At 41.4% G+C, this 25,566-nt stretch overlaps 1 protein-coding gene across 1 annotated transcript; it reads right to left on the reverse strand.

Moving 5' to 3' along the window:
• Nucleotides 1-555: 555 nt before the first annotated feature.
• On the reverse strand, nucleotides 556-25,566 carry LOC143127206 (uncharacterized). The gene is made up of 11 exons (XM_076288546.1): nucleotides 24,325-25,566; nucleotides 20,901-21,007; nucleotides 20,143-20,256; nucleotides 19,672-19,750; nucleotides 4,136-4,177; nucleotides 2,548-4,056; nucleotides 2,333-2,472; nucleotides 1,987-2,190; nucleotides 1,795-1,899; nucleotides 1,509-1,702; nucleotides 556-664 (listed from the first exon to the last, which is right to left on the reverse strand). Exons 1-6 carry the CDS (start codon nucleotides 24,386-24,388, stop codon nucleotides 2,825-2,827), a joined length of 1,638 nt encoding a protein of 545 aa, XP_076144661.1. The 5' UTR covers nucleotides 24,389-25,566; the 3' UTR covers nucleotides 556-664; nucleotides 1,509-1,702; nucleotides 1,795-1,899; nucleotides 1,987-2,190; nucleotides 2,333-2,472; nucleotides 2,548-2,824.

The following is a 25,566-nucleotide window of genomic DNA, read 5'->3' on the forward strand; positions in this document are numbered from 1 at the left end:
GGCAACATTTCCTGGAGACAAAGGGGTTTTCATGTCACAGTCTTTACTACAATAGAGTGTAAAAGACAAAGAAAAAGCTTTTTTCTCAGAAACTTTAGCAGATACTGCACTTTGGCCTTAAACAGTGTACATACATCCTCCTAATGACCAAGCATTTGATTATAAACAATTGTCTGTGATAGTGGTTTGGATTCACCTCTACATCTATGGTCATGTATTTTCCTCCTCACTGCTTCTGCCTCTGCCTCTGCTTGAGGCTGAGTGTTGGGCCATCTCTCCCTCCAAAATGGCTTTCTCCTCTTCCAAGCGCAGTCTTGCCATGGCCACATCAAAGACTTTCTTTTTCTCAAGAAGGTTGCATGTATCTGTACCATTTACAATGTCTTTCATCAGTACTACAGTATAAACAAAATGTAATTGACCTCCATATCAATAATATTGAAAGAAAAAAAGCAATATTTTGGTATGGTGTTATTCATTATACCTCCTCCACTCCATGGCCATAGCTGTACAGCAGGAGCATTGCTGGCTAAGTTGGCCATAACACCTCCTATATCCAACTGTTCCACCAGAGGTGTGGAATTGTACTGCAGAATCAGTCTTTTTAAGGTCATTCTATCTCCTTCAATTTTTTTCCGGATTCTGTTCCTGAATTTGTTGATATCTGTTAAATATACGGGGTGAAGTAGTGATAAATGAGCTGGGCTAGCAAGCAGAAGCCACACAAAAAACCCAGAGTTGCACTGGGGACAATGACCCTTGTAATATAATTGACAGATAAAAGTGTCTAGCTTCATGAGACCATCCTGATCTCGCAAGCTTCAGGTTTTCACTCGCAGATCAGTCTGGCAACTTTCTGATAGAGAAAATTTGGAGCAGTTCACCAAACGAACGGCCAATCAGCGTTGGTTTTGAGGCGGGTTTAGGTGTGATGCAACGAACAACATTACGACATCCACAGATGAGATGAGCACAGCTATCGCGCAAGTTTTATTCAAATAAGAAAGTATTCCTGGGTAAGCTGTGAAGCTATGAGTCTCAGCCATGCAGCTGGGAGGAATGATCGACACAGACATCCTCCACAGCCGATTCCAGTTCATAATGGAATATACTTTCTTCAGAAGTGTACTAGGGCACATAATGACAGACCATCCACCTATGAAAGAATAAAATATATATGTATATATGTGTGTGTATGTATATTTAGTCTAACTTCCTTCTCTACCGTGATTTAATTATTGTAATAAATCTAAATTTTCAGGCCCCCCAAATCGACTGAAACACCTTGTCATAGGTCTGCCTGCTCTTCATTTCCCCCCGTAACCGGTTCACAAGGTCCATGCGTGACCCCTTTGTGTCCATGTTGCAGGATTTGCACAAGTTGCGAATGGTGGACACCTAAAAATGATTTGAATTCATAATCTGTGTTTCCCATTAGTCGTGGGAAGTGGACATACATTTCATTGAAAGTAAGAAAAACAAACAAAAACAATCATCAGTGATTGTACCTTTTGCCTCAGCAGCTCATCAACCAGGCGGTCCTCTGTTATATCGCATAACTGAGGTTTAGCCGAGCAGCTCTGCACTGGGGCCTTTTCGAACTCGGTGTTAAGCACAGTACTTCCTTTACGAGTCTCCCTTCCGATCCAAAGTACCCAGTTGTCATATGTTGGTTTAACAACAAATGGATTCTGTGAAGAGACTTCATGGGATACATTGCCATTAAAATAATGCTCATTCTAAGCAGAAGCACACAGCTTCTCCGCTGTGTTTTTATAATCTAGACAAACTCACACTCAAAAAATCCTCGGCTGATCATATGCAGATGAACAGATTCCCAGAAAGCCTCTATGTTGTGTTCACCGCGAAAGTCATCCCTAGGTTGTTCCAGCTCACTAACTGGATTTTGTAAAAACACAATACAAGATACATGACATCACTGTATATGGAGTTACGTTAATAGATGGAACCTAAAGGGAGACATACCCTCAAAATTGACACTCCTTTCCTGTGGAGGTCCATAACCACCACTGGAGGGTAAAAGCCACAATTTACACAAGAGTATTTGTACTCTGTGTTGCAGAGTGCCTCAAATTGGCAGTATCCATGAAAAATTCACTCATTGGCTGGAAACTTCATCTTTAACAAAGTCTCAAGAGAATTGATGACTCGGGACACAGACACATGATTCTATAAAAAAAAGAAGAATATTAGGGCCTCACACCATGCGCAGCTCATAAACCTGGCACTTGACACTTTTTACAAATGGCATCTCTTGCTGTCAGGCAACTTGAGTCACAGCGCCTTGTATAGCTCGCTGCTTCACACACACCTGAAGATTGTGTCTTAAATACTGACACAGCTGCAGCGTCAGGATGACGCGGTCATTGTAGTTGTGCAGGCCATCTGTCCACTCCTGGTACCTGTACATCATTTGGCATTTGGTGCACCTTCTTCTGTAAGTTGAAATGTCTAATGGACATAGATTCAGACATTAGGGTATTCAATTAGATGTATGTGTAATTTCAAAAGATGTATTGAACTTACTTTGTGTGACACCTTCCATGCCAACTATTTTAGCTTTGCTGGTGACTCGCACAGCCTCCTCTAAGTTGGGGTTCTCTGGACACAACTGGCAAGTTGTTTCAGTCGGAAACAACTGCTGAGGGTAATGTCTGTGAGCTGTGACCTCTTCAGGAAGAGTGGCAGGTATTTTTTTGCTTCCATACACATACCTCACAGTTCTCTCCATCTCTGTGGTAAGAGGAGTTGATGGTGGTGATGCTGTTGTTGGTGTTGCAGTCATGAAAAGGTGTTTTTCTGTCTAAAAAAGGTGCCACTTCGCAATATGTTTATGAGGACAAGATGTGCGTGCCTTTGCACAGGGGCAATGCCAGGTGTTCTTTTTTCTGTTGTAGGTTACTATTACCCTGCCCAAGGTGCTGTAGTGGTGTAGCCTTGGTTCATGGATTGAAAGGCAAATATTGCTTTTAGAACCATCAATTTCCACCAACACACACAGGGGGGCCTGAGCATTCTCTGCTTCTTTTTGTCTGTGTTTACACACTGCCACCTTGGAGTCATTAAAAAATTTGCTTAAGAGCATTTCGTCTAGGACCTGCTGTTGAAGTGGTACCTCGGTGGCAGAGGTGTTGCAGTACTCTATGGACCTGATGTGGTGACAGGTGCTATGAGTGAGGCCACTCCGCTGGGCGAGCAGGTGGTATTGCCGGCAGTCCTCCATCTCACACCTTGTAACTTTTGTCTGGCCCCATGTTTTTCTCTGTACATGTATTGGGACAGAAAAACCGCAAGACGTTTTTCTGACTGCATACAGGCCTTTGCTTTGGTCTACACATGTACCTTTTAGGTGTGACTTTGCTGTTATGTCTTTTGGTAGGCCATGTTGTCTTTGTATGTGTAGAGCCAAATTTTTTTTGTATAGAACAAGGGTGCAGTGAGGGCACTTCACATGTCGGGGCGTCTTGGGGGGCGCTGTACGATTACATGAATAGGGGTGGTCTGCAAGTGCAGGGTGGAGGTTGGACTGGAGGTCAGGCAGTGCAGACTGGATGTCAGGCAGTGGAGGCTGGAGGTCAGGCTGTGCAGACTGGAGGTCACGCTGTGTTGAGCGGAGGTCAGGCTGTGTGGAGCGGAGGTCAGGCTGTGTGGAGCGGAGGTCAGGCTGTGTTGAGCATAGGTCAGGCTGTGCAGACTGGAGGTCACGCTGTGTTGAGCGGAGGTCAGGCTGTGCAGACTGGAGGTCAGGCTGTGTGGAGCGGAGGTCAGGCTGTGTGGAGCATAGGTCAGGCTGTGCAGACTGGAGGTCACTCTGTGTAGAGCATAGGTCAGGCTGTGCAGACTGGAGGTCACTCTGTGTGGAGCGGAGGTCAGGCTGTGTGGAGCGGAGGTCAGGCTGTGTAGAGCGGAGGTTGGGGTGGCATATGTTCAAATGTCTCCCCATGTCTACTCTTCGTACCACTGTACGTTCACAGTTAGGGCAGTGGTAGTGACCAGCAGGACGACATGGTTCCCTGCACCTGTGTAATATTTGGTCTACACAAAAAAGTGATTATGTTAAAAAACAACAACATCAAATCAAATTGTATAACAGCGAAAAAGTCTGCCAACATACCTTTGTAGCGAAAAATGCGCTCCATTTCTGCAAATCCTAGCACTGAAAAATGCAAGCACTTACACATAAGCATTTGGAGAATGTAACAACCATTTGCATGACCTCCAAACCCCGAAATCTAATTCAATAAGCTAAAGCATATCTTTTCTGAAAGCTCATATCTTCAAGATGCACTATAAAACTCATGACCCAGCCTAAATAAGCTGTAGCTATCTCAGTAGTGTTCAGATGTTCAAATTGTTTTGTCATATTACATTATTTTACAGAGGATTGACACCTATTACCACTCAGATGCCTTATAAGTCATGGTGACCTTATTTTTTGCATTAAGTTTACGTTCAGATGTTAAAACATAGGCTACAATATGAGTTAGAAATAAAAAAAATACCTGCAACTTATTACATTTCTTTATTTATTGTCCATTTTACAAAGGAACAAGGTCTGCTGGGAATGGGGAAAATGTGTTTATCCCAATGTTCTTACTTCCTGTCATTCGTGATTACACTACGTTGTGAGGCTATACTGCTGGATGTGTTGTAACTTAGTTATTATATTCAGGAATGCAATCAGCAATTAGTAAGTATAAAAGTGGCACACTCAAGCGAAAAGAAAGATGAGAACAGGAGGAGACTAAATCCTAGCAATTCTGACGTTAAGTCCTTAATCTCGGTGAGGTGGACTGCCCATGCGGTATCGGATTTTTAAAAAAGGCATTCAGAACATGTTTGATAATGGTGGAGGTTAATGTACAGTATTGGGAATATAGGATAGTATTGTATAATACCGTTTTAAATGTTAAAAGAGAATAAACTCTTTTGAAAGGTGGATAAACTAAGAGGTGGGTAGTCCTAAACTCTATTTATGAAATTGCAGAGGTAGACTGCGTTTACTCGCGTTTAGCTTCCACTACATCCTAATTTGCGCTCATAGGCCTATTCCCAGCTCCGTAACAGAAAGGTAATATTTGAATGTAAGCTACTGTATACAATGTAGGCTATAGATATTTTATATCATATATAGCCTACACAACCAAGGGACGGAAGTTATCCTCTGAAAGCAGGGCATCTTCATATTTAGTGTTGCGTCGGAGTTGCGTAAAGAGGTGCAGAGCGCGCACCTGTTTGCTTTTTTTTGACTGGCAGTGTCCAAGATCAGATGACAATACGTGAGTTGGATAATGTAGGCTAAAATATAAAGGTAGGCTTAAAGCAAACAATAAAGGACAATGTTTAAGCCATTGGACATTATTGAAAGAAAACGATCGCAAAGATATGTAGAATGAATGAATAATGACCGGCGAACTAGGCTACTTTTTCAGCAAAAACATAGCCTATCCTAAAAGAAACGTTAAGCCTACATGACATATTATAATTTAGTCCTCTGTTTTGTAGGCTAAATCAGCATATTACCCTGGGTCATATTGGAAACGTACAGTAGCCTACTGTACCATAACGTATAGGATTATGCTGATTTTAGCATAATCCTATAGGCCTAGAGGTCTTTCCTTCAAAAGGTAGGCCTACCCCATTGATTTCATTAAAACATATGCTAATGATATTGATGAGGGGGTGTTTACAAGGCGGAGACCTAAAACCATCCGGCTGCGCACAAGTTGACGTCCATTTGTGATTTATAATTGGCACATCATAAGCGCTTTGGGTTGCACTCTGTGCATGTTAAATGCGCTATACAAATAAATCTGACTTGACTTTACTGACTTGACATCTGGGGCCTCATTTATAAAAGGGTTGCGTAGAAACCATCGTTCATTTGATCTTAGATCATTTCTGAAATGATCGTACGTGTGATTCAGAGAAAACGAACGTACGCACAAAAAAACGTGCGTACGCCACCCTTCCAGATGTGCCCATTATAAATCACAAATGAACGTCAACTTGTGCGCAGCCGGATGGTTTTAGGTCTCCGCCTTGTAAACACCCCCTCATCAATATCATTAGCATATGTTTTAATGAAATCAATGGCCTAAAAGCTGTAGCTTATGTAAAATTATATATTGAAAACATTGTATAGGCCTAGCCTATGCCATCTGATGTAGCCTATATGCGTCAGTTCGAATAGCTTACCTAATTATGTTTTTTCCAGCAAAGCTTTCTGGAAAGAGATCGTATGCATGTCCATTGTCCTCTGCTCGCTTTCATTCCTTTTGCTTGCAGTAATGTGAATAATCAACATTTCGTATGTTTAGGCCTACTTTGTAGAAAAAAATGGGTAGCCTAGGCCTAGCTTATGAAGGAAAGACCTCTAGGCCTATATAATCCTGTACGTTACAGTAGGCTACTGTAGGCTACGTTATATGAACCATGGGCAATATGCTGATTTAGCCTACAAAACAGAGGACTAAAAAAACGTTTATTTTTTAGGGTAGGCTATGTTTTTGCTGAAAAAGTAGCCTATACGCCGGTCATTTTTCATTCATTCTGCATATCTTTGCTATACTTTTCTTTCAATAATGTCCAATGGCTTAAACATTGTCCTTTATTGTTTGCTTTAGGCTTACCTTTATATTTTATCCTACATTATTCAACTCACGTATTGTCATCTGATCTTGGGCACTGCCAGTCACAAAAAGCAAACAGGTGCGCGCTCTGCACCTCTTTACGCAACTCCGTCGCAACACTAAATATGAAGATGCCCTGCTTTCAGAGGATAACTTCCGTCCCTTGGTTGTGTAGGCTATTTATGATATAAAATATCTATAGCCTACATTGTATAGCTTACAGTCAAATATTACCTTTCTGTTATGAAGCTGGGAATAGGCCTATGAGCGCAAATTAGGATGTAGTGGAGGCTAAACGCGAGTAAACGCAGTTTATCCACCTCTGAAATTTCAGAAATAGAGTTTAGGCCTACCCACCTTTTATTAGAGTTTATCCACCTCTCAAAAACGTTTATTCACTTTTAACATTCAAAACTGTATGATCAAATACTATCCTATATTCACAATACTGCACAATAACCTCCAACATTATCAAACTGTTCGAATGCCTTTTTGAATGCCTTCCTCTCCTAAACGAGGGCAATTGGACATTTGATGGTCAATATTAGATTGGTGAGAACACTAAATATACTAGATCACCTGTAAGAATGTTTCAATTATTCTATCGTAGGTCTTGGTGTTTTTTTTTAGATATTGTGAAATAAGTAAGCTATACGTCTTTTCACTTTCTTAAGTGGGCTATAGTTCTCATTAGCAGTTTTATGTCAAACCATGAAACATTAAGCTGCGTCCAAAAACGTCTTTAAAAATCTTCTGATATTGATCATGCATATCGCAAAGAAAGACATATCGTTGGTCTTGGAATTTTGAAAATGCATCGCACTTGGACCTCAGATTAATTGCAGTACCCCGGCATTACCACAAGGAAATGGTCGTACGTCAAGTTTGAACCTGACGTGGAGATAAGCACTTTTCCACGTCAAAGACGGTTTTTATAAATCTGAGCGTTGGCATGGATTTCAGCGTACGCACGGTCTAAGATCAAATCTGTGCGTAAGAACGCTTTATAAATGAGGCCCCTGGAAGGGTGGTGTACGCACGTTTTTTTGTGCGTACGTTCGTTTTCTCTGAATCACACGTACGATCATTTCAGAAATAATCTAAGATCAAATGAAGGATGGTTTCTACGCAACCCTTTTATAAATGAGGCCCCTGCAGAGCCAGGCAGTTGGGTTTCAACGATTATCATCAATGACTGCTGAACAGAAGGCCCGTATAGAGTGAACTTCTAATGGGTGAGTTACAGGCTGCTTTTTTTAATGGAGTAGGCATATGTGAGGTGCACTTTCTGTGACCTTTTTGTGGAAGGCTATCTTACCGCTGCGCCACACTGTTAGGCTAAATTAAGCAATTGTGTTATTATTTTGTAGGCCCACAAGTTCACGTTCATTTGTGATTTATAATTGGCACATCTGGAAGGGTGGCGTACGCACGTTTTTTTGTGCGTACGTTCGTTTTCTCTGAATCACACGTACGATCATTTCAGAAATGATCTAAGATCAAATGAAGGATGGTTTCTACGCAACATTTTTATAAATGAGGCCCCTGGAAGAGTGGCGTACGCACGTTTTTTTGTGCGTAGCCTACGTTCATTTTATCTGAATTACACGTACGATCATTTCAGAAATTCCACAAATTTGATATATTGTAATGTCAATTTGCAACGTTCTGTGTAACCTACATGTATGTAGAACTATGCCTACTGCCGACATCGAGCAATATGCCGTTTCAATTTGTAATGGCTCTCGACCTTAATACAGCCATCCGTGCGCGTAGCTGGAAAAATGCTTAATGCTGGTGGGCCAGAGGTGGGTCGGTGAACACTCTTCCTCATCACTGATGATCAACATGGGTGCACTGCAGGGCTGTGTTCGGAGTCCTCTTTTGTTGTTTCATCATGGAGCATGTGGTGTGAGTACAGCATGTGCCAAGATAAGGTAAAAAAACTCAGGAAAGTAAGTGTGTACTTACACTTACAGCAGTGCAATATCGAACAGCGATGTACTGTGTGTGCATGAGCCTGAAACATTGACATGAGTATGGCAGGTGCCAAGAACCGGTCCAACACAAGAAAGTGAGTGTGTACTTACAGCAATACAACATCAACCAGTGATGTAGCAGTATATGCTGGACCTTGTAGGCCTACTATTGACTATGATGCGGTGTGTCAGTGTGGCATATGTGCCAAGAACAGTTTTAAAACACAAGAAAGTAAGTCCCCACTTATTGTACAATTGACAACATTTATCAGTGAATCGGTGTGTGAGTATGGCATGTGCCAAGAACAGTTCAACAACACAGGCAAAGTGAGTGTGTACGTACTTAAATACAATATTAACCAGCGATTTGTGTTTGTTGAAACCTCAACCTCAGCAGTGATCATAAACACGGGTGTACTGCAGGGCTGTGTTCTGAGTCCTCGTTTGTAGTCGCCACGTAGAACATGTAGTGTGAGTAAGACAGGTGCCAAGAACAGGTATAAATATAATACCAACCATGTTTGTGAGTGTGCCATACGTGCCAAGAACAACAAAACAGGCAAAGTGAGTGTGTACGCACTAAAAATACAATACCAACCAGTGATGCACTTACTTCAATGTCAACCTGTGATGTAATGTTTTGCACAACCCTGAAATATTGATGCAGTGTTTGTGGGTGTGGCATACGTGCCAAGAACAGTTCAAAAACGACTGACAAAGTGAGTGTGTACGCTTTAAAATACAACACCAATCAGTGATGCAATATCAACCAGTGTGTGAGTAACACGAACAGCAGAGTAAACTTGATGTGTACGTATGACATGTGCAAAGAACAGTTCCAAACGACTGGCAAAGTGAGTGTGTACGCACTAAAATACAACACCAATCAGTGATGCAGTGCTAGTGGGTGTGGCATACGTGCCAAAAACAGTTTAAAAACACAGGCTACAAAGACAACGAAATGCAGTTTGTGTCTAACCAGAACGGCAAAAAAGTGCAATGTAACACACAAAGTTTAGACAGGTGGTGCATAGGCAGAACAAGAAATATAGCACAATGTAGACAGTGGTATGCAGTTGGTTTACAGAAGGTGGTTTAGAGTAATATAAATTAGATATAAATATGTACAGTGTATTAGCAGTTATCTTATAAGAACAGAACAAATATGGCTATGTAAGTGTAAAAATACAACACAAGTGTAAAAATACAACACCAATCAGTGATGCAGTGCTTTTGGGTGTGGCATACGTGACAAAAAAGAAACATGACTAAAGTGAGAGAAAATGATGCACTACTGACACTATAACCAGTAATGTGGTTTGTGAGTTTAGTGATATACCATACAACAACTTATGTGTTGCGTGAGTAAGGCATGTGCCTGTACTGCCCTAAATAATTAACAAATGTTGCAGTGTGTGGGTAAGCCTGACCATGACAGAGGCATGCGCCAAGGTAAAACAAATAGCAGAGTAAACTTGATGCACTGACTAGTGCCACCATCATGTTTTTAACAATACCAGTGGTATTAAATTGCACCTAGATTGTTGTGTGTACATATTGTGAATGTGGATCATACAGTGTGTTTTTTTAATGTTAAAAGTTGCACTTGTTGAATAAACTACTTTGAGAGGTGGATAAACTCTAATAAGAGGATAAACTCTACTTCTGAAATGTCTGAGGTGGATAAACTGCGTTTAGCCTCCACTACATCACTACCTAAAGTTAGCAAATCTACTTGAATACTGTTACCTACATCTTCACCAACGACAGCCGTTTTTTCTCTCTCTCTATTTATCATATCCAGCGCTTGAGCATACTGTAGCGCTCATCTTGCCTCCGAGCGCTACGGTGCACCAACATCAACTATTAGGGTTAGAGTTAGAAAATCTACTTGAATAGCACTACTGTATCCTCTTCCATCAAACCAGACAATACAAACAACATTATTTAGACAGCATTATTAACAATATTTATTATTTATTTATTTACTATTAAGAAAAACGAAATGAGGTCTTCACGCTCAACAAACTATGCTACACTACTCACTAAGCCTATGCTTAATCGAAGTAATTCGTTATTTCATCACCATAAAATAATCAACAGATAAGATTCATGTGAACTCAACAACTATCACCACCACATATGTAGTACTATTTCCATTTCGGGCACTTAACCTATCTTGCTGCGTCAATTCACTGACAAGCCCCGAGTGGCAGCCTCCTCTCTTCCTCCATCAATTTACCTCAGACTGACAGCAACGCATAACGTTAACGAAAATCTCTAATGCCAAAATCAGCGCCACAATTAACGCTTCAACATCGGAAAGTGAGTGCACATTCACTTGCCCTCTTTCATTTTATATGGAAGTTGTTAACTTAAACACACATATTAACAGGTGTTAGTAAGGTGTCTATATTAGGCTATTGAGCGCTTGAGCAGCTTTCGTCTCACCTCCGAGCGCACGTAAATTGGCAATTTAATCGGTTTCAGCTAAAAGGTGCACCATCATCAAGTAACGTTAACGTTACTAATTTAAGTTAGAAAAAGACATGAGTGCAGAATGAATGGGAGTCAATGGAGCTAGACGGCTAAATTTGTCTCTTTCACCTGATTGTCGTTGACAAATCTCAGATTTGATTGTAGTTTGTATAACTTCAACATGGGTTATAGGTCAAAAGTTGAATGAACGAGTACTTATGTCCTTTTGATTTCTTACAGGTTGGGTCGTTGTTACACATAACACGCTAGCATTGTGCTAATGAATGATGTCATTGACACATTTGAAAGGCTTTTTAGAACAATTAAGTGACTTTAAAAAATACAATACTCAACCAAGTGTATTTTCTTTGCCTCCCCTTTCGAATACAATACTCAAATTACTTGAAAAAAAATTATATCCTGAGAAAAGTGGATTTTGAGGGGTACAGCTCCATAGACCTCCATGCATTCTGCACTCGTGGACGAGCGCCCTCATGTGGAACCACAGGAGGAACTGCAACCAGTTCAGAAACCGGAAGTTTTTCCGAGAGTGGCAGTTCTCCCCTTATTAGACATTCTCTGGCTTCAGCCACTTAGCATGGCATTTGGCCGCCGACATTTTTGAAAACATGGCGTTACATGGTTGCAACTTCCGGCACCAGTTTTTACATGCTGATTGGCAGATGACAGCTCAGGCACGAGTTTAGTGTTGGGCACGAGCGTCCTTGCGCGTCCATGTTGGTTTGCATTTCTGGAAGACGACAAATAAAACAACTAACTACTTGGATTAAGCTACTGATACTTGACTTAATGCCTACATGGTTTAGGCTGTATTACCGGACTTTGTGGTAAATAAAAGAAAAATGTTAATGTTGTCATATTAGGCTATTATTTGCCGTATATGCAGGGTGCCAAGTAATTACCTTAAAGTAACTGACTACCATACACTTTGGCAGATGCATAGCAATGACCTATATACAATTATTAGCCTACTCATTGCGTTGTGTATGAAGACTATTTTAAAACGCACAGGCTGTAGTTCTGTAGAACGCAACGTCTGGATCATATAACCTGTCTCCCCAAGTGATTTAAAACGAAACAAATGTCAATGACTTATTTCGTTTGCTTTCTTGCAACATTGACATGATTAGGCCATGCATTTGATTTAAATGTTCAGGCTGCCAAATGTCCAACAACAGTTGCAGACTCTATGCCTGCTCGAACCACAATACCCGAGGGATGTGCGCTTCTATCGGAAGTTTAACTTGCGTTGGCTTCATTTCGTCTGCCTGCAAATGTAGCCTAGGCTTAACAAGCTGCAAATTCACACTGGGTGCAGCAAAAATCCCAGCTATCCACACGTTTCTTACATACCATGTCTACTTAATTAAAAGTCATTTTCGTTGGATAGCCTATTGCGTAATAGGCCTACAACATTGTCCAAATATAGTATTTAGGGATCATTATTTGTGAAGCCTAAAGTGACACAATATTGATTCGCATCGTTTATTATCACATATGAACATCACATTAAATAACCTAGGACTTCAGAGACAGGGCAAACTTTACCACCATTCCCAAAATGTTATCCTAACCAATTAAATGAATTTGCGCTTATAACGAGGTGAAGTGCGTTCTCAAACAACATCTTTTCCTCTGAGGGAATGTCCAATCTTCATCAACGACATACCGTTGTACCTTACGTTGTCTCCGTCTGTAACGTGGAATCTAATAGGCTAATTCTAGCTGGTGCCGGAAACGAACACCCATGAAACGCCATTTTCGTAAAGATGGCTGCGGTCAATTTCATGCTTTTTTGGCTGAAGTAGCTAGCCTAGCATGGGCCATTGAAATGAATGGGGGCGGGACTTAGTCACTCTCTCCAGTTATATATATAATACCTCCATGCTCCACTCCCCATAGGTCTGCACTCTGCAGCCAGGTGCTCTTGACATTTTTAGCAACGAGACTACTGGGCGAGCTGCTAGTGCTACATTCTACAAACCAGCAGCTTACTGCAAAACACGTTTTATTGTGTAATTCAACACGTAAACTGTGGATTCAAACCAGTGCAGAAACTCGCAACAGCACCAACGTTTCCATAACGGCTCCCACACACAGCTGCGTGCTTTGCGTTGCTGGAGACGCATCCCATTCACTTTACATGGGCTCACGTGATCCGTTGCCGAACTGAATTGTGGGTCCGTCGCGCCGCGTTTCTCCCGCCGCTCGCGTTGAGGAGTTCAACTGTTGCTGCACCGACAGACGGCACCGGCCAATCAAGCCAATCTACGGACGGCACCAACCAATCACATTACGGTTTTACTTCAAGTAATTTGCATAGCTACCGTCGGGAACACCCACTGGCATGCATTGACGGAACGCAGCTGTGTGTGGGAGCCGTAAGAACGCTGTTGTCACACCAAAGGCTCCGCCTTAACAATCTTTGGTCACACTACTCGTTCGTCAGATAGGAACTAGCTAGCTGGCTAGCTAGCCAGCAAAGTTAACCACCCAGATGGCAATTAGGCTGGCGGCGGCCCACTGGTTTCGCTGTCGCCGGCGGACCGCTGAGTTTTTGCACATCGGTTCTACCGCGGTCCGCTGGGCTAACGAGCCTCAGATTTGACAACCTTTTCTTTATTCATTTATACAGCGGACTGCCGGTGGCCTAACGTTATCATCGCGGGTTGCTGACAAGTAGCCTATCTACCGGTGGTCCGATAGCTGCTTGCTATCTGGGCAGTAGCCTATATTTGAGATGAGGATGTCGAGCTTGATCTAACCGGTTAACGTTACACAATGCATGTTTCTGGTTCACCTGTTGTTAATCAAGCAAAATCGCCCCTTTGTAGGCTATTTGGTTGTAATGGAGAATTCTTGCTGTTAAACTGATAGTCCATGATAATGAAACAACACACCATTCTACTTTTGAGGGCTAAATTAAATGAAATAGGCCTATGGCTCGTTTTCCGTTTGAACACATTGTCATATTTAAAATGACCAATTTTTGTGAATGTGCATGGTTATTGTTTCAAAACCGGAAATGAAATGAACGAAAAAGTAGGCCTACACGAACCCAATTACAGTAACTAGCCTAGGCCTACATGAAAAATTCACTGTTGTTGCATGAAATGTAATTTGTGTTTAGCCTAAATCATCAGTTTCTATCATCTAATATGAAACAATATACTATATAATTCGCTAGGGGAGTGACGTAGGCAAAGAAAACATGGCTGAGTTGGATGTGGGCGGGGCTTGATGTCAAGCCTCGCCTTCCCGCAGGCTGCAGCGAGCTGTACTTTAAAAATTTAGTCACTTGCATTTGTCGTCACCAGAGCACCACCCACATACATCTCATTAAGAATGCAGCTCATTTGCATGTTGTGAACTTGAAAATGAAAATGAAAATCGAGAAATGGAAAATAAATCGCAAGCAGGTGTCAGTTTTCATTTTATTTATCATTTTGGCATACATTGTGCGCATTGTCAGGAAAAGGCAAAGTCAAAGTGAAGTTTGCATTTTCATTTTCCAACTAACATTTTCATTTTCATTTTTGGCAGTAATATACCAGGATGGTAATGAAAATGAAATGACAAATAGACGTTTTCAATTTATTTTTATTTTTGTCACAAATGTATCGTGTTTATCAGGAAAATTAAAAGCCAAATGTATATATTTCATTTTATTTTTAAATTTGGCAGGATAATTGCACTGACACTTTGAAAATTAAATGGCAAAACGAGTTTTTCATTTTAATTTCACTGTTTTCATTTTAATTGTATTAATGGCAGGAAAAACCCCCCATACTTATCTGCCTAAATCTCAATATTCTGATCACAACAACTCTGGGCAAATTACAAGTCAGCACCAGTGCTGCATTCATTGTTTTGCACTTTTATAATCACATCACCAAAAGTAGGTTATTGGTTTTACCAAAAGAATTTGGCACTATTTTTAAACTACAAACCTATAAAGTATTTTGATACAAAATATGATGCCATTTTTTTCCAACTAAATAAAATAAAAATGACAACATACTATTTTGTATTTTACATACATGTATCATACATACAACTCAAGCTAGGTAGTACTGATTGTTTTGTGTTTGTTTTGTGTTTATGTTAGTTTTGATCCAATTTGACAGCTTTGCTATGTTGCCCACCCAAAATTTCTAGCCCACCCAAATATAGTAGCCTAGCCTAGGTTAGAACCAGCCCTGCCCTGCATGGAGACATATTTTACGATAATAATGGAGAAAATGTTAGCAAAACTTTAGGTTTTTGTTAACGGAATCTCCCGACCCTCATTCATCTATTTGCGCAACAGCCCACATTCTGCCTTCAATCCAGCGAGACAAGTAAAATAAATGTTTTTTTTTTTAAAGCTGTCATAGGCACAATATTTAGGCTACCTCTGTTAAGCCTACACAAAGTTGCGTATTAAGAGTATTTCCTGATCGGGGAAACCTTTCGTTCCGCAGTTCAATTGTGCCGCAGGCCAATAAAGGCAAGCGTGTTTGCCACTTACATTTCTGACGTCTGACACTTCACACTGCTGCAAGTGCATCAAGAAAGGTCCCGCCTTACACCATGTTAATGGCCAATCGTAGACTAGGATTTGGGGTGGCACCTGGGGTGGCCAATCGAATCTCAAGGGTGGCCTGTGCCACCCGGAGCCACCCCTCTGGCTCCGCCCCTGTATATATATTATACATACATACATATACATAGCCTAAACGTTATGATGCTCTGGACCTTTGCTTGAGGAAATTTTCCGTAACTGGACCTCGCTGAAGATTAATTGAATACCCCTGTTCTAGAGGATAGGAGTGCCTACATATTAGATAGATAGATAGATAGATAGATAGATAGATAGAAAGATAGATAGATAGATACTTTATTGATCCCCTGGGGAAATTCAAGGTCTCAGTAGCATACAGACATCACACATTCAGCAGAAAAAAAGTAATTAAAAGTATATAATATAAAAAACACAACTAAGCAACAAGGACAGTAGAAGATAAAGAATATACCAAAATACAAATTATACTAAATAACACTAAATCTAAATCAAGTCTAAAAAACAGTATCCACATAGTGGGTGATTAATCAATCAGAGGCGCTTGCAATGAGGCAGGGACTGAGCCTGTAATTCGCTGTGCATAGTAAGGTAAGCTGCTCTGTGTGAGTGAGTGTCATGGTGATGGTGCAAATAAGTAAGTCCAAGAGTGCAACAGTGCAAGAATAAAGTCTAGAGACCAGCATAAAATAAATATGGACATATCAGAGAGTAGGCAAGGTAATATAAAAAAAACTATAGAAAAAAAAAAAACTATATATATATATATATATATATATATATATATATATATATATAGTGTGGCCACAATCCAGCTGTGGGATGGAGGGAGGGGTTATGCATATGTGCTAATATAGCACGCAAACAGTGAGGCAGTAAGACAGTGGTAAAAAGTGGCTAGTGGACAGACAGTACCCAAACATGGAGAGGGTGGAGAGGCAGACAGACTATGCGGCCTCCGCCTCTACTAACATTTTGGATCTCGAATGCGCTTTAATAGTGCTAAGCGTGCATATATCGCACTATGGACGTGCATACCATACAACAACTGATGGCAATTGATTTATTTGATGTTATAGGTTAGACACAAAAAATAACCGCAGTGTAGATTAAGCTATCGCTCATGAATGCAGAAGTAATTGTTTTTAAATAGAGGCGGTCTTGTGCGTCTCCACGTTTCACGATTGGCCAACGTCATCCCAACACCGAGAACGCGCACAGATCTGAGCTGAAAGCGTAGTTTGACAAATATATCACATAACTGCTATTGTAGTATCACTTAACGTATACCCCTGAGTCAAGGCTTTGTGAAGCCTCGATATGTCTACATAGCCTAGATATGTCTAACGTGCTTCGTAGTATACCCCACAGGTGAGCGTCCACACCCATCTGCAAGAGCTTGTCTCCCAGTCTGAGGGGTTGGATGGTGTTAAAAGCACTTAAGAAATCAAAGAACATGATTCTCACAGCACTTTTCTTCTTGTCTAGGTGAGAATGTGTCCTGTGTAGAAGATAAGTGATGGCATCGTCCATGTCCACTTTCTCCTGGTATGCAAACTGTAACGGGTCTAGTGCATGGCGTACCTGGGGTCTGAGCATACCTAAGACCAGACGCTCCATTGTCTTCATCACATGTGATGCATCTGGGATCTGTGTGTCTGATGGCTGTTGACTGAGGTCGTTGTCGCCTCATTGTTCGTGATCGCCATGTGGGGGAGGGGTGCAATATCCAGTGATGGTGGGGGTACGATAGCCTGTGATGGTGGAGGTGAGTGTTGCACTGGTATTGAGGGGGTGTGGGGGCTGGGGGATGACCACCTCCTTGATGTCAAGGCTGCCATGGTCGTGGTATCGTAGGATGAGAAGTGGTAAGAGTAGGTAGAGAAGGGAAGATGTAATCTATTGCAATGTTATGCTATGTCTTAAGAAGTTGCAGGGGATGTGTGCATGGTTTATGGTTTATTGAGGTCTGCCTGAGGTGCTTGAGTGTTTGTGTCCTTGAGACAGTTAGTGGATATAGGCAGCTATCTTGAATTTCTTTTCATAATTCCCTTCATTTTTGTCAGCCCCTGTAGTATGCTTCTATAAGAGGCGTAAAACCAAATTTCACGTCTTTAGGAAGTTGTTTAGGTGACCTTTGAATTAGCTGGCAACTTTGTGGGCGCGCAGAGCGGTCTTTTTCAATTTCTTTAAAAACTACCTTCCTGTTTCAGATTTTTTTGAGGGTTGACTTATTTGCACTGTCCCCATTGCTTAAATAGGGCTCTCAGTCAATGAGTGACATGTCTCATGCAATAACTAAACCTATTGTGTGGCATGTGGGAGCGTTCAACTGATGTTCATGCTTAGGATGATCTTCGTCATAAATCAAATTAAATCAGAATCAAATAGATTTTGCCTCAATAAAAAATAGCTTTAAGTAGACTTTAGACTTTTTCCATAATTTAAATTAAGGCCCCTGTTTTTTTTTGTCTTTCTTTGAGGTCAAATTCTCAACATTGCGGTAATGACATTTCCTTTCGACATAAAGCACAGTCTATATGCTCCGCTCGGTGAAAACAAAACCTAAAGTTGGCAACAGCTGGATTGAGTGAGTGCCTGTACAAACTGCCAAGAATGTGGTCAGAAAAATCTACCGAGAACTTAGGAAATTCAGTTCAGTTAACTTCATAGTCCCAAAGGGAAACTTGTCTCGCAGTCAGGTACACATAAATAGCACAAGATACACAAAAACACAAGATGGGGTAAAAGACACAGGTTAATATAAGTTAAGAAGGTTAAGAAAGAAAATAAGAAAGAAAGAAACTGTCTTATCAATCTACGTTTCTGACAGATGCTCATCAGAATCGTTTCTGTGCAATAAAGCAAAATTGTGCAAATTTAGCAGGCGTATTGCACTAGGAATAAAAGAGTTTTTTGTCCTATTGGACTTATAAAATGGGACTCTTAGTCTCCGGCCTGAGGGAAGAGCTTCAAATGAACAGTGAAGGGGATGATTTTTACAGTCCAGTATAGAAATTGCCTTCTGGATGACCTGCTTCTCATAAATGGTCAGCAAGGACAACTGTGGACAGCCAATCAACTTCCCAGCCACCTTCACAATGTGGCTAAGATTGTTTTTGTCATTCCATTTGAGTATTGAAAAAGTATGTGTGAAAAGGGAGCCCTCTCCTTTTCCCATACCCACTCTCCTACGATAAACCTTTAAAAGCCTGCCTTGTTGCAGGGGAGTATTGTTGCACTCAGATGATCTACAGTTTAGCCAGGTGCATTTAAACCAAGAGTTGAAGAGAGAGAGAGGAGTAGTTCGCACACTGAAAGAAAAGACTTAAACAAAGTCTACAGAAAGGAGTTTTTCATTTAATTTTGGGAGCAAGATTAGCAGCTCTTGCTCCCAAAATTAAATGAAAAACTCCTTTCTGTAGACTTTGTTTAAGTCTTTTATTTCAGAGTGCGAACTACTCCTCTCTCTCTCAAAAGCCTGCCTTGTGCCACACCTGCATAGACTGCAACCAAACATACACCCACTGCACTGAGTTCCAGGTTTATTGCTGTGTATGTGTTTATGTCTTGTGTACATATGTGTCTTTTTTATTAAGCTGTTGATTTTAACTGTGTGGGGTTAATGGTACAGAACCCCCCCCCCCCCCCCCCCTAATGGTTTAACCCAACCGTAGGCTAATTGACTAGCCTATTTAAAGGAACACGTCGACTTTTTGGGACTTTAGCTTATTGACTGTATACCTGCAGAGTTCGATAAGTCGATACATACCCTTCTCATCTCTGTGCGTGTAGTTACTCGGTCTGACGCACCCACGGCTAGCCTAGCTTAGCACAGTGCATCGAAGTGGCCGCCTTCAAATAGCCTACACCTCCCAGTGTACAAAAGAACTCCAACATTTTCCTATTTACATGCTGTGATTTGTAAAGTTACAACATGTACAAATAACAATGTGACATTTTGTAAGCATATACATACTTTGAACTATGTTTTCAGTCAGGGAAATGACTGCTCCTTGGGGTCTGAAGAAGTTACACCGGAGCTTCTCAGGTGCTGCCTGCAAATCAAAGACTGACCTGAGAGGATGTGTGTTTATATGTGTGTGTGTGTGTGTGTGTGTGTGTGTTTGTGTGTGTAAGACTGACCTGAGAGGATGTGTGTTTATATGTGTATGTGTGTGTGTGTGTGTGTGTGTGTGTGTGTGTGTGTGTGTGTGTGTGTGTGTGTGTGTGTGTGTGTGTGTGTGTGTGTGTATGTGTGTGTAAGACTGACCTGAGAGGATGTGTGTTTATATGTATGTGTATGTGTGTCTGTGTGTGTGTGTGTGTGTGTGTGTGTGTGTGTGTAAGACTGACCTGAGAGGATGTGTGTTTATATGTATGTGTGTGTGTGTAAGACTGACCTGAGAGGATGTGTGTTTATATGTATGTGTGTGTGTGTAAGACTGACCTGAGAGGATCTCCAGTCTCCAGTGGTGTTTCTTGTGGAGCTGTGCTTGTGCTGCCATGACGGCGTGCGCGTCCTCGGCCGTCTTAAAGCGCACGAGATCTCAGACAGGGCGTCCTGATCACACACACCATCACAAACACACACACACACATTTAGAGATCTCAGACAGGGCGTCCTGATCACACACACACCATCACAAACACACACACATTTAGAGATCTCAGACAGGGCGTCCTGATCACACACACACACACACCCAAATTTAGAGATCTCAGACAGGGCGTCCTGATCACACACACACCATCACAAACACACACACATTTAGAGATCTCAGACAGGGCGTCCTGATCACACACACCATCACAAACACACACACACACATTTAGAGATCTCAGACAGGGCGTCCTGATCACACACACACACACACCCACATTTAGAGATCTCAGACAGGGCGTCCTGATCACAAAGGATCAAGATTAGAGTACGGGAATTTCAGAGTACACGATGAACTGTAAAACTACAACTATGAAATCAGCATCAAAACAACCCACCAACCAATCTCTAGACTGAGCACAGGTCCTGCAGTACCATCACACACTTCTTCCCAGGCAGAGACTCTCTCTCTCTCTCACACACACACACACACACACACACACACACACACACACACACACACAATATTACAGTACCATCACACACTTCTTCCCAGGCAGAGACTCTCTCTCTCTCACACACACACACACACACAATTGCAGTACCTTCACACACTTCTTCCCGGGCAGAGGCTGTGAGTGTGTGATCTTGACAATCAGCCCGCTCTCAAACTGAGGGCCTTTAGGAGTCTCCTTCTTACTCCCCTCGTCACCTGCCCCAAACAAACAAACAAAACAGCAAACAGGAATCAATCAATCAATAAATAAATAAATAAATAAATCTAATATGATTGTGCGCCTAAAAAAACAAACAGCAAACAAGAAAATGTGTTTCAATGAGTTTTCAATAAAAAAAAACAATCAAGGAATGATTCAATCAGAAAAAAATGTCCAAATGTCCCGTTTTTTGGTGCAAAGGTACTTCTATTTTTTAAGTATTCACCTAGTTTCACTTTCAATAAAACCTACGCATGCGCTTATTTGATTGGTTGTAATGCAGACCTGCGAAACGAAAGTTTACCTTAACCATCAGCATCACCTAACAACTACCGGCCGCAACAAGCATGTCCAAGAGAGTGAGTGTGTGCGGGTAGGCAACAGATTGGAGAGGGTAGCCTAGTAAAAAAAAAAGAAATTTCGGTTCGATTTGGTTTGATAAAAATGGGGCGCGAGACGGAGGATGATATAGACCTACAATCAAAGTCAGGGCCAGCGGCGAAGAAAAAGAGATACACAGTAGGCCTACACAACGCCGACAGGTTTATGGATTAGCCTTATATCTTAAAAGAGCTGGTGAAAGGGCATTATAAGAACTGTTTAGATTCAGTAACCTTAAAGTGACAATAATGCACCATTTATAGTTAAACAGTATAACATTTGCAGCATTTGTTAATAAATTATTATTTAAAAGCAGTAATAGGCATAGTATAATTAAAGGCATTTAACATTAATCAAAATAACTTTTTTTTTCCTGGGGGGGGGGGGGGGGGGTCGGCAATGAATGTCCCGGATTTTCACAAATCAAATGTGGCAACCCTACACAACATGACTGGCTCAATGTATTCACATGTCGACGTTTTACGGTGGAAGGGGTGTGATATGCTTAGACAACTGCCATATTGCCGTTACAAACTAGCCCCATGCATTTCTATGGAGGATTTTTTGAGTGCTGTGTCTCCTCATTAGAAAGTCTCAGACTTGATTTCTCTTTCCTTGGGAAAAGAACATTGATCAATGAAAAACATCAGTGCTCTTGAACTTGTGTCTGTCTGGTCAATGATAAGCCCAGATGAGTCATCTGCAGGATATTGGACATTTTTCACAACAGCTATTTTTGACATGATATGTATTCGCCTTATTCACCCAGCGGCCATTACGAGGCTAAAGGGTACACTTGCCATTACACCTCAGTCCAGCAGATGGTGGTGGTAATGAACTCCGTTTGCAAACTGCCAAAAAAAAAAGCTCACCGAAAAAGAAGAAGGGTTAACTCATAGATATACATAATAAAGGCTAGATGTCTTATGGCGGAGTCTCTAACGGCGTCACCGGCGGCCATCTTGTCACTGGCAAGCTATCTGGTGGGCTCTGTGGAACCCAAGGGGGCAGGCGAATTCCCGGAAGTAGAAGAATCAATGTAGGCTGGAGGGACCACTTCTCTGCTAACCCCCATAGAAGCCCATTCATTTTGGGATTTTTTTGAAATACCATAACTTCATATAACATATATCCTGTGCCGATATTGTAGCTTCTGTGTAATCTACATAAACAATAAAAGGCAAAACAAGACTCGACTACCTCGTGCGTAACGTTAAGTTCCCGTAAGAAGAATGTTTAGCATGCCTGGTTGTAGTGAAGCTAACGCACTGTAGGGGGATAACCGTATTGTTTGGATAAGAAGCTCAGTCCAGCCAGCACGGAAACTCATGAACAAAGCTAGCCTATACCATTGTATGTTAAAGTAAAGCATTGCATAGAGGCAAGTAAACCTAATGAAAAACGGCACTAACGATAATCATTTCAGAGGTTTTCGATGGATTGACCGTAGGTCGGAAAAGTGGAAAGATGATTAGCTTCAAGGCTATAACTTGTTTTAGCATGACTGTTTTTGAAGATGATCATGTGTGGTAGCTTCAACATTAACACAACTTGGTATCACTTGTGAGGATGATATTAATAATAATACATAAATAAATATTTAACTTTGATGACTTTGAAGGCGAAGGAAGTGTGAGAAGAATTTCTGTGTATCTATCATATGAATTACAAGATTCAGTTCGATGGCTAACGTCACAAAGTTAAGTGTGAGTCTGCGCAGTACTGGGGGGACCAACTGAGAAATCGTTCTATTTGACTCAGTGCCCTCCCATTGAAAACGAGTCTGTTTGTCCATTTCTTTCACTGTCTATGGTGGAACCTGATGTAAGGTATATCTCTTCTTCTACTAAAGGCAGAACAATGCCCCCAGGCTATAACAATGACACCCTCAGGTCACTACCTGTCATTACAGTGCACCATTGAAACACAATGTTATGAGTTAGCGAGCTGACTGTGGCAAGATGGCAGCGAGGTGCGGACGTCGACCTCCATTGGCCAGCAGCGCGGACGAGACATCTAGCCTTTATATATCTATGTGTTCACTGGCCTGTTCTTCTTCTTCAGTGAGTTATTTTAGCAGTTAGCAAACGGAGTGCATTACCACCACCATCTGCTGGACTGAGGTGTAATGGCAAGTGTACCCTTTAGCCTCGTAATGGCCGCCAGGGGGAATAAGGCGAATGGCAGGTTCAGGTGTTATTAATGACATTAATTAAGGTTAAATTGAACTGAGACTTCTGATGGTAATTTTGATACCACAGATGAATAGAGACCCAGTCAGATCAATAGTATGAAAAATCAGTTTATTTACAATGATGCGCATCAAGGGAGAGAGAGCATGACTTCACCTAAAGATCCATCAGCTGCTCTAACTAGACAATAGTTAGAGTTTAAGGGTTAGGGTTTAAGTATCCTTCCAGGCTGACGGGAGATGGGTCATCACATCTCACATGGACTACACTGAATTAGACTCTGATTAGTGGCAACCTGGCAATCCGGAGCAGATAGCTACTGACGCAGCCATGCAGAACAGTGAAACACTGCAAAGTCATAATATTCCCGCTTATCTCTAAATACAGTTACACACAGATACACAGGAACAGTACAGATATCATAGTCATTTCATAGAATTATACTTTTAGTGTCAAAGTGACCCACTACTGAGAAATGCAAAACATTAAACCACATATTGGAATATTGGAATATTGGACATAATGTTCTATTCCACTTTCTCTCACTTCATTAATGTATTTGTGCTTGCCCTACTATTTCACGTCAAAACGGCTGCAGTGAAAAAAGTCTATTCTGAGTAGGTTTAGATAAGAGATAAGAGATTAACTCTGTTAATAAGTGATGAACCTTATAGTAAAAGAGGTTTACTCTGAGTTGTGTTGAACCGACAATGTCAGATGTGATTTGGGCCGCATGGTACCGTTGTTCTGGTCGTGCGGGGCGGTGGCGGCGTCACACTCAATGGCAGTTGGGTTTGATGTCATTCGTGGTCATACTTCTGAAGCTGCACATACTGTTCCTTCAGCTCCAGCAACTCCCTCCTAACAGGGGGAGAGAAAGGGAGGGAAAGAGGGGTAAAGCAGAGAGAGAGAGAAACAGAAATAAAGAGCGAGAGGGAGGGAGAAAAAAAGAGGGAGTAGAGGGAGAGAGAAGGGGAGGGAAAGAGGGGTGTAGAGCAAGAGAGGGAGGGAGGGAGAAAAGGGTGTAGAGCGTGAGAGGGAGGGAGAGAAAAAAAGGGATGTAGAGCGAGAGAGGGAGGGAGAGCTAGAGGCACGGATAGTGGGGTAAAGTACAAATGAGAGTGAAGGAGAGAGATAGTGGTAAAAAGAGATAGAGCATGACAAGAACAAACAGAAAAGGGGGGGGTAAAGCATAAATGAGAATGAAGGAGAGAAACAGATAGAGGGGGAAGAGAGAGAGAGAGAGAGAGAGACTTTGTAAAGCTTTACTTTGTAAAGCCATTCTAAAAGTCCACCGGCACACAATTAATAACGCATGCAGGGCAGAACTATGCCAATACCCTCTTCTGATTAAAACACCAAAAGATGATGAAACACCATGAGTTGAGCAAAGATACTTTAAAGGCCCAAAACCAGGCCACATCCACACAAAAGGTTTGGATTAACCAAACCCCCCAAAACCTAAAAGACATTTATGATGAATATTGGCAATCTAAAACACAATCCCAAAGCAAAATGCAATGCTATTTGACCTTAAACATGAAATACACACTTGCACATTACCTACAAAAATAAAAGAAACAAATTTGAGAAGCACATTAACAAAATGCAGACTCAGTGAACACTGCTTAGCCAGAAACAGGAAGAGACAAAAAGACCTGGCTTCCAAAAGACCAGCGTCTATGCCAGCAGTGCAGAGATGATGTTGTCGAAACTGAATTACACTTTTTAACAGAATGCCCAAAATTTGAATCAATTCGCAATAAATACTTCCCAAAAATGAACTGTGTGTGTTTCACTAATTCACAGATTGGGACAAATGCAGAGACCAAATTTCCCTCACGGGATCAAACGAGTATACTTATACTTATACTAAAGAAAAAATCCCTGATTTCTATGACCAAACCCGAATAAAATACTGCCTACCTATTGGGAGAAGACACAGACAGCTGTATTATTGCTGCCTAATATGTCCTTGCCTG

This window comes from Alosa pseudoharengus, unplaced genomic scaffold (assembly GCF_046254945.1).
Source record: "Alosa pseudoharengus isolate Yale_2024_CS ecotype anadromous, Long Island Sound unplaced genomic scaffold, YU_APseudo_1.1 YU_APseudo_1.1_scf_17, whole genome shotgun sequence".
NCBI lineage: Eukaryota > Metazoa > Chordata > Actinopteri > Clupeiformes > Clupeidae > Alosa > Alosa pseudoharengus.

What these genes read in the sequence shown, in the direction of transcription:
- LOC143127206 (XM_076288546.1), bottom strand. Translation starts at nt 24,388, where the DNA reads ATGACATCAAACCCAACTGCCATTGAGTGTGACGCCGCCACCGCCCCG. An exon ending in CCGGGAAGAAGTGTGTGAAG is followed by an intron (nt 20,257 to 20,900) that starts GTACTGCAATTG and finishes GTGTGTGATCAG; the next exon opens with GACGCCCTGTCTGAGATCTC. An exon ending in GCGCATTTTTCGCTACAAAG is followed by an intron (nt 4,057 to 4,135) that starts GTATGTTGGCAG and finishes TTTTTTGTGTAG; the next exon opens with ACCAAATATTACACAGGTGC.